This window comes from Triticum aestivum, chromosome 7B, assembly GCF_018294505.1.
Source record: "Triticum aestivum cultivar Chinese Spring chromosome 7B, IWGSC CS RefSeq v2.1, whole genome shotgun sequence".
Lineage (NCBI taxonomy): Eukaryota > Viridiplantae > Streptophyta > Magnoliopsida > Poales > Poaceae > Triticum > Triticum aestivum.
The window spans coordinates 495,160,235-495,169,947 of record NC_057813.1 but is presented as its reverse complement, the minus strand read 5'-3'; the positions used below and the strand labels follow the sequence as shown (position 1 = coordinate 495,169,947).

Below are 9,713 nucleotides of genomic sequence, written 5' to 3'. Positions count from 1 at the left end.
CGGCCCACGGCGGGTCGGATCCGGGCCCCGACGGGCCTGGCGGCGTGGGACGGCGGCGGGGACAGGTGGCGTGATGTGGTTGGCTGCGGGCGGCGGCGCGATTCGTCCGGCTGGGGTTGGACATGTCCGGCGCGGTGCGGAGGGGAAAAATTAGGGTTAGGGGTGGAATTGATCCGCGAATTTCCGGGAAGGGGTGTTTATATAGGTAGAGGGAGCTAGGAGAGTCCAAATGAGGAGCGGTTTTCGCCCACACGATCGTGATCGAACGACCGAGAGCATGAAGGGGAGTTAACTGGGTTTTGGGCCACTTTCGAAGGGGTGTTGGGCTGCACACAAAAGAGGCCTTTGCGGTTACCCGGTTAACCGTTGGAGTACCAAACGACCTTCAAATGGCGCGAAACTTGACAGGCGGTCTATCGGCGCTATACCAAGGCCACTTGACAAGCCTCGGTCCATTCCGAGAAAGTTCAACACCCGCTCACAACGAGAGACGAAAAGGGGAACGCCGGAGGGCATAGGAGTGCCGGATTGCAAAATGGACAACGGGGAAAAGGCTCGGAAGCATGAAATGAACACGTATGCAAAATGAAATGCACATGATGACATGATAAAATGCAACACGCAAGCAAATGACATGGCAACGGCGGCGAATAACTGGCAGACGCCTGGCGCATCGGACTCGGGGCGTTACATTGGTTCAACTCCACAATCTTGACGGAGGCTCCCAAGTGACACCTAACCAATCTAGGAGACACCACTCTCCAAAAGGTAATAGACGGTGTGTTGATAATGAACTCCTTTCTCTTGTGCTTCAAATGATAGTCTCTCCAACACTGAACTCTCTCTCACAAATTTGGCGATGGTGGAAAGATGATTTGAGTGGAAAGCAACTTGGGGAAGGCTAGAGATCAAGATTCTTGTGTTTGGAATGGAATGTCTTGGTCTCAACACATGAGTAGGTGGTTCTCTCTCAGAAAATGAATGGTGGAAGTGTAGGCACATTCTGATAGCTCTCTTCACGAATGAAGAATGGGTGGAGGGGGTATATATAGCCTCCTCACAAAATCTAACCATTACACACAGATTCACAAACTCGGTGAGACCGAATGGTAAAACTTGGTTAGACCGATTCAGGTCAAAATATGAACGTTAGGCTTTTCGGTGGGACCGATACGGTCAACTCGGTGGGACCGATGCGCTAGGGTTAGGGCATAACTAATCTCGGTGAGACCAATCAGATAAACTCGGTGGGACCGATTCCAGTAATAGGCTCATAGAGAGTTGGTCAGGCAAACTCGGTGGGACCGACTCACCCATCTCGGTGAGACCGAAATGTTACAAAAAGGAAACAGGGATTTTGCATTGCGAACTCGGTGGGACTGATTCTCTCATTTCGGTGGGACCGAAACGTTACGAAAAGGAAACAGGGAGTTTGCAATCCCATCTCGGTGAGACCGAGATCCCTATCGGTGAAACCAATTGACTAGAGTTTGTGGCAGTGGCTATGTCAAATGAACTCAGTGGCGCCGGATAGATCAAATCGGTGGGGCTGAGTTTGACTTTTAGGTTTAGGACATATATGGAAATGAGAAAGTGGTTGAGGGTTTTGAAGCATATCACTAAGCATTTGGAACTAGTAAGCCATTAAGCAACACCTCATCCCCTTTTAATAGTATTGCCTTCCCTATGGACTCAGTGTGATTTTGGATCACTAAAAAGAAAATGTAGAGTCTTGACTTTGTTGCCAATATGTGCCCTTAGCATTTTGAGGGGTTCACATCTCTACTCCATGCCATGCCAATCATTGAACTTTCTGAAATGATCATCTTGAAAGAGAATTAGTTCAATGAGCTATATGTTGTTAAGAATTACCAAAACCACCCAGGGATTAGTTGCACTTTCACAATTGTATAACTTTTATAGCATACATCTTATAAATTATTGATCTTATCAATGGTCAAAGTAAATCTTGAAATATGTATTAGGCCCTATATATGGATGTCGGGAGTAGATTGTTGCTCCAACGCTAGTGATGGACTGTGAACGCGAGGGTGATCACACTAAACAACACGAAGAAGGGCTAGAGAAGTTTAAAGAGGCAAAGACTAATCAGTGGGGACTTGCGCATGATAAAGAAGATGGTTATAGAGAATAAACGTTACCGTGGAAGACATGGACACTTGTATTAAATAACACAATGTTTGTAGGCTACATAAATGGAAAAATGTGTAACCCAAAAATAACAAAAAGAATGCCTCCATGTGTTTGTCTTTTTTGTGTGCACCAGATATGTAAACATATTTTGATGGAAATTTGTATGCACACCCGCCACTAGTAATTAAAAAACCAAAATCATATTTTTATGAAGGAAAAAAAACAAAAATCATATTTTTCTAGTTTCAAAAACATCTGAAAATAAATTCAAATATACACATAGATGTATTCAATGCGTTTATAAATTTTCATGATGAAATCTCGACTCCTATGAAAGACTCGGTTGGTGATGATAGTGTGTCTGTCATCCGTCATTTCTGACCATTAGATTGCATCTAACGGTTGTGAGGTAAGTTGTGGCATTTTTGCAACAATGGCCCACATCTCTGCTCCAATTTGCAGAAACCCCCTTATTATCTTGAAAGCAACAACATCCTTCTCTCACCTCATCAAAACAGCCTGAGAAATATATTTTGAGTGAAACATAATATATTTTTAGTGCTATATGTATTCAAAACAAGAGTCTTTTCTTTCAAGTTTGTGAACAAATACTATTTTACTTTGGATCTGTTGCAATGCACAGGCACATTGCTAGTGACTTAATAAGATCAAATTAAAAATGGATTTGAGCACATACGGTTCACTATTAAAATTCATGATTTTTAGCTCACGTGTTAAATCATTCGATATATCTGGGCCGGAGGCATGTTCGGCTTCGGGCCGAGCCCAGCCCAAGCTCGGAACATGGCCGATTCTTCCGGGCAGTCCCGTCATTCACCAACTATCAAAGCCCGGGGGCCGCGCGCGACATAAAGCCAACTCACGAGTGAGCTCTAGCGGCCATGAGAAACTTCCAAAGAAAATATCCGCCATTAGGCACACACTCATCCCCTCCTTGTAGTACTTTCCAGAATGTCTATCCCACTCCTATAAATACTCCAACCCCCACACTCCGCTCCCGCCAAATCCGACATCACTCACGAACGAGCAACCAAACGAACACTTGTGTACCAGCTACACTCCAGCCAGATGGACTCCGCCGCCGCAGTGACCATGGACATCAAGCAGGAGGAGCCCGAGATGGTGGTGCTGGATGACGACAACGACGGTGACGCGGGCTGCTGCCGGGCGCCGACGCCGCTGGACCTGGCGGCGGCCGCGGCGGTGGCGCCGTTCCTGGCCAAGACGTTCGACATGGTGGAGGACCCGGCAACGGACGCGGTGGTGTCGTGGGGCGCGGCGCGGAACAGCTTCGTGGTCTGGGACCCCCACGCCTTCGCCGCCCGCCTCCTCCCGCGCCACTTCAAGCACGCCAACTTCTCCAGCTTCCTCCGGCAGCTCAACACCTACGTAAGTGCGCCTGCGGTGGTTCCATGGACCTCTTTGTCGATCGCTGTTTTCTTTCCTTTGCTGATGAATGTGGTGTGATCATTGCAGGGATTCCGTAAGGTGAACCCGGACAGGTGGGAATTTGCCAACACGGGCTTCCTCGGCGGGCAGCGCCACCTCCTGGCCGGCATTCGACGCCGCCGCGGCGCCGACACCGCCCGCCGTCCCGCTGCGGCCTTGTCGCCGTCGTCGTGCGCGGAGGGCGCCGGCGGCTTCGGCCCCGTGGAGGGGGAGCTGGAGCAGCTGCGGCGGGACCGGGAGGCGCTGAAGCGGGAGCTGGCCGGGCTCAAGCGGCAGCAGGAGGAGGCGCGCGCGACACTGCTCGACATGGAGCGCCGCGTGCAGGGCACGGAGCGGCGGCAGGAGCAGTGCAAGGCCTTCCTCGCGCGCGCCGTCAGGAACCCTGCATTCCTGGCCAACCTGGCGCGCCGCAACGGCCTCACCGCGGCGGCTCCGGCCCCCGCTGTCGACGGCAAAAAGAAGCGGCGGCTGCTCGACGTCATCCCGTCGCCGCCACCGGCGGAGGACGGGTTCACCTTCGAGGAGCTGGCACTCGCGGCCGGGGTCGTCGAGGAAGCAGCCGCGCCGACCCAGGGCGCGGGCGCGGGCGGCGTCACGACGGACATGATATGGTACGAGCTGCTCGAGGAGGGGCAGGCGGAGATAGACGTTGATGTGGAGGACCTCGTGGCCGCCGCGGGGGACATGGAGCCGTGGGGGTTCGGCGCGGAGGAGGTGCAGGACCTGATGCAGCAGATCGACTCCTTTGCCTGCTCGCCCAGTTGTTGAATCTTGATCGTCTCATCAGCCCAGCTCAGCACAATTCATCATGATCACTTCAGTATTACTAGTAGATTTAGTAGTAGCAGCAGGGCATGGTAGCTTTGCAGTTTGATTATGGTCACTATATGTGTGCTTGTCCTTGCTAATTCGGATTCTGCGTGTGTTCGTGCAGGATCCGGATGATGGAGTCTGTCGGGATGCAAGGTGTGGAAGGGGGTGACAGGCAGTCAGTATGCTCCGGAAGTTCAGATGCTTTTAGGTACCGCCGATGCATCCATGTTCATTACTTGTATTGGGCTGACGATTTTCTCTCCGAATATAAATATAATTTTTTTAAACTTCATTCTAGTTTGTTTCTTCAGCGTTCGATACAAATCTGGGATGGATACCCTAACATTAAAAAGCTGTGATTATGACGTGTGTTTTGATTTGTAGGAACTAGGAACGTTTCAGAATGGTGTTTTCAGGACTACTCCATTTCAAGTCTACTTCGTTGATCTCTCAAAAAGAAGTCTATTTCATTGATCAGTGACAAATGGTTTCCGCTCACGAACATGATAACTAATATGGACACCAGTGGCAGTAAACATGTTGCTTTGTTTCTTCAGCATGCTCACTGACTTCTTTACATGGAAAATTGTCTTGATTTCGTCACAGGCTGCCGTTCTGTAGAAGCTTAGAAATATTATCTGCATCAGCAAGCACGAACCCCAATGCAAATAATAGATGAAAATCAACGCATCTGTACTGAGAGATGAACTAGGGAAAATCCATAACTTGAGCAAACAAATGTAACTGGATATAAAAACAGCCAAATAAGCACTTCCACAACAGTTTCCAGACAGCAGCAGAAAAGCACACAATATGTACACAGTTTCAGTACGTGACGATGCTACTTGCTAACACTAACATTACATCTTCACATGATAGTACAAGAGCTTTATCGACAGTGTTATCGGTCATCACCGTCTTCATCATCGAATTCAGCACACCTTGACATGAAAGCACAAAAGCTTTAGCGACGTTGCTATCAGTCGTCCTCGTCTTCATCATCGAATTCATCTTCCTCTTCTTCCTCACTCAGCTCTTCCATAGGCTCATCCTCATCCTCTTCTCCGACTATAAAACCTCCCAGTGTCTCATCTGCTTCATCATCTTCATCTGTCTCATCCTGTTCATCCGCCGTATCCTCATTTTCTGTTTTTGAGTTCTCCTTGCGAGGTTTTTTGGGGTCTTTCGATCTTGTTACATACTTTTTTGGTCTCTTCACACTAGCGCCTGTTAGCAGGGTGTCTTTTCCATCTTCGCTCTCATCAGTCCACTCATCATCATCTTCACCCTCTATCTTTTTCTTCTTCTTGTTCGCACGACTACGACCCCTTGATTTACGTCCCGTGTTACTAACATCGTCGTCATCTTCATCATCGCTGCCCTTCCTTATTTCCTCTAGGAACCAGTTCCAATCCTTCGGAGGGCGAATCCGGCCCTTAGGGTAATTGTCAAATTCATGACCCACCGACAAAAAACCAAACTCTGCAGCCATAGTTATACTCCTTAGTATGGAAGCACCAACGAAATTACCTATATATCTTTAGATTTCAGAGAAGAACGATTAAATTATTTCAACATCAGGAATGAATTTTTAGCACACAGCCACATTAACTTAAAGAACAACAGCATGTATGAAGCAGACTCGGCCGAACCATAAATTTCAGCGAACCCAATCAAGTCCTAATGTATAGCAATTATTCTTCCTGGCTTCTGGCATTTCAAATGAACATAATGCATACAAAAAATAGCAGACGTTAAAAATGTACTATCAGCAACCAATAACCAACACATCCTAACCATAAGAGGCAGGGTTAGAAAACAGGCAATGCAGTAATGCAAGCTACTCCAATGTAACCTGACCCGAATGCCAAAACAATTTCTCTCTGCAACATTTCCCCCAACAAATTTCCCGGCACTGAAGATTGCATTCTCTCTCTGAAAGGAAGAACAACCCAACACAAGCTCACCTTGAACCGGGTCGATGCTATCAAGATCAATTTTCAGATCCTCTACTTCCTCATCCAAATCGTCATCACCGGACGCCGCCATAACATCCTCCTTCGTCACCTCCATGGCCTCCTCCGACGCTCGCCTCTCCCTTTCCCTCTCCTTCCTCTCCCGCGTCCGCTTCTCCCGCCTCGCCACCGCGTCTAGCACCGCGGTGTCCACCTCCACCTCCGCACCCTCAACCGCCTCCTCCTCCCCGGCCGTCCTCCGCACCGTCCAGAATGACGGCGCCTTCAGCGACAGAGACAGCCCGTCCCCGGCCCGGAGCTCGCCCGCCTCGCCGCGGCGGTACACCTTGTCTCCTCCGACTGGCGAGCGGACGAGCACGGGGTTCCTCCCTACGACCTCGAAGGCGACCCCAGGCTCCCCGCCGCCGACGAGGCGGAGGGAGACGTGGCGGCGCGATATGTTGCGGTCTGCGAGAACCAGGTCGCCGCGGCCGAGCTCGGCCGACGGGGACTCGCTGGAGAGGGAAACCACTCTTCCGCCGCCGCCGCCTGCTTCGAGCTCCAGCTCCATGGCGCCCGGTTCGCGGTGAGGAAGTGGGGGATTTGGGTGTTTGGAGTGGGAGGCGACGACTGCGAGGAATGGAGGGAGAGTGGGGCGGGGTCGTCTTTTCGGGAGGCGGTGCTAAGATCTGGGCTTTTTAGGCTTTCTGCTACGTGGGTAGACCAGGCTGGATTCATTCAGCCCGGTAACTGAACTGTCTGCACTTGTGGCCTGCTTGGATCGCAAACGCGAACAAATATGGCCGGCTTAGGTTTTTGTTCACGTGGCCGGGGCAGTGGGCGCTTTTGAAGGGAGACATTCCCGTCGACGAGACGTCTACGGCGACGCGATTTCCTATTTGCCGCACGTTGCGGCAAAGTGTCGACGAATCGCACAGGGGGGGATGCGAGTAGCGAGCTATTTGGGCCGGCCCATCTTTAGCGTACATACAGCTTCCGGTTTTGGGATCGTTCTAGAGCGTTCCCAGCCGGTTCTTGCTGGTTTGGGAACCATCTAGAAGATTCCTGAACCGGTTTTTTTTTCGTTTCTTTTTCTTTTTTACTCGTTCTGTTTTTTCTTCTTCTTTTTTCTTGTTCTTCTTTCTTTTCTTTTTGTTACTTATTTGTTTTCTTTCAGTTTTCCATTTCAAGTTGATTTCTCTTTTCAACAAATTTTCTTTCTTTGATTTTTTATTTATTTTTATTTTTCTTCTCTTTTCTTCAATTGTTTTCAAAATATTCAAGTTTTGTTCATGTTTATAAAAAATGTTCAGTTTTTAGAAAAATGTTCTCCACATTCAAAAATTGTTCTCCTTACACAAAAAGTTCAAAACTTTCCAAATTCAGGAAATGTACTGGATTTCAATTTTTGTTCATGTATTCAAAAATATCATGCTTCAAATTTGTTAGGGATTTTTCAAAATTGTTCTCTGTTTTAAAATTTGTTCTCAAGATTCAAAAAATGACTTTGCTTTAAAGATTAGTTTGCGCGCTGAAATTTGTTCTCTGTTTCGAAATTTGTTCTCAAGATTCAAAAAATGTTTGTACTTTAAGAAATTGTTCACAAATTCCAAAACATTCATGTTTTAAAAAAATGTCCAGTTTTCGAAAAAATGTTCTCAAAATTCAAAAATTGTTCTCATTACACAAAATAGTACAAAACTCTCGAAATTCAGAAAATGTACCGGATTTCAATTTTTTCACGTATTCAAAAAAAAATACGCTTCCAAATTTGTTCACTATTTTTTAAATTTGTTCTTAAAATCAAAAAAATGTTTGTGCTTTAAAAAATTGTTCGCGCTTTGAAATTTGTTCTCAAGATTCAAAAAATGTTCGTGCTTTAATCAATTGTTCACAAATTCCAAACCTTCATGTTTTCAAAAAATGTTTGGGAAATTCAAAATTTGTTTGCGTGCAAAAGTTGTTTGTGTTTCCAAATTTTGTTTTGGAATTACAAAAATGTTCCTGTTTTTGAAAAATTGTTCCTGTTCATTTTTTGGGATATTTTAAAAAATGTTCCCTTTGTAAACATTGTTCTCTTCTCCAAAATTTATTTGCGTGTTTAAATACGTTTGAGTTTTCAAAAAAATTGAAAAATGTTCCAGCATGGTAAAACATTCACGTTTTATTTCTGACCATTTTCAAAAAACTGAACATTTTTTGAACTTTTTGGAAAGTTTTATTTCCTGAATTTGTTCTCTGTTTCGAAATTTGTTCTCAAGATTCAAAACATGTTTGTACTTTAAGAAATTGTTCACAAATTCAAAAACATTCATGTTTTAAAAAAACGTTCAGTTTTCGAAAAAATGTTCTCAAAATTCAAAAATTGTTCTCATTACACAAAATAGTACAAAACTCTCGAAATTCAGAAAATGTACCGGATTTCAATTTTTTCACGTATTCAAAAAAATACGCTTCCAAATTTGTTCACTATTTTTTAAATTTGTTCTCAGTTTCAAAATTTGTTCTCAGTTTCAAAAATTGTTCTTAAAATGAAAAAAAGTTTGTGCTTTAAAAAATTGTTCGCACTTTGAAGTTTGTTCTCAAGATTCAAAAAATGTTCGTGATTTAAACAATTGTTCACAAATTCCAAACCTTCATGTTTTCAAAAAATGTTTGGGAAATTCAAAATTTGTTTGCGTGCAAAAGTTGTTTGTGTTTCCAAATTTTGTTTTAGAATTTTAAAAATGTTCCTGTTTTTGAAAAATTGTTCCTGTTCATTTTTTGTGGTATTTTAAAAAATGTCCCCTTTGTAAAAATTGTTCTCTTCTCCAAAATTCATTTGCGTGTTTAAATATGTTTGAGTTTTCAAAAAAATTGAAAAATGTTCCAGCATGGTAAAACATTGACGTTTTATTTCTGAAAAAAAGTTTTTGCATTTGAATTTTTGAAAAAGTCGGATCGGTGTTTGAGTTTCTTAAGGTGTTGTGCTGTACTGTAAATATTGAAGGTCACTAGGTCAACTGGCTGGAGTCATATGCGCTCACGCAGGAGGTCTTGGGTTCGAACCACGGCAGCGCAACATTTTTATTCCAGCGGTATCTGCTTGAAGCTAGCGAAATCGGCCCACTAAGCCCGCGAACGCTCAGCAATTTGACGCAGAATGCGGCGCATAGGAGCTTTCTACGGTGACTTCGTAAATCTCAAGATGACATACCGATCGTCTTCCCCCAAGCGGCGGGAAAATTCAAATTCGAAATCCCCCAGCGCAAGCGCCCACAGAGTGTCTGCACCTCGCCGCTCCAGCGCCTGGGTCGGGAAGGCGCCCTGGTGTTGTTGTCG

General features: G+C 45.7%; 1 protein-coding gene and 1 pseudogene across 1 annotated transcript; one reads left to right on the top strand and one right to left on the bottom strand.

Annotated features, from left to right (window-relative positions):
• The first annotated feature begins 3,201 nt into the window (after positions 1-3,201).
• LOC123162235 (putative heat stress transcription factor A-6a) lies at positions 3,202-4,940 on the top strand (annotated as a pseudogene).
• A 171-nt stretch (positions 4,941-5,111) lies between these two features.
• Positions 5,112-7,047, bottom strand: LOC123158933 (uncharacterized protein DDB_G0283697). Its single transcript, XM_044576752.1, has 2 exons — positions 6,405-7,047; positions 5,112-5,919 (listed from the first exon to the last, which is right to left on the bottom strand). The coding sequence occupies exons 1-2, from the start codon at positions 6,961-6,963 to the stop codon at positions 5,417-5,419; spliced, it is 1,062 nt and encodes a 353-aa protein (XP_044432687.1). The 5' UTR covers positions 6,964-7,047; the 3' UTR covers positions 5,112-5,416.
• Positions 7,048-9,713: the final 2,666 nt, after the last annotated feature.

Excerpts from the sequence above, each read along its gene's own strand:
- LOC123158933 (XM_044576752.1), bottom strand. The coding sequence starts at position 6,963 with ATGGAGCTGGAGCTCGAAGCAGGCGGCGGCGGCGGAAGAGTGGTTTCC. Across the intron at positions 5,920-6,404 it reads TAGCATCGACCCGGTTCAAG|AGTTTGGTTTTTTGTCGGTG; the intron begins GTGAGCTTGTGT and ends CTATGGCTGCAG.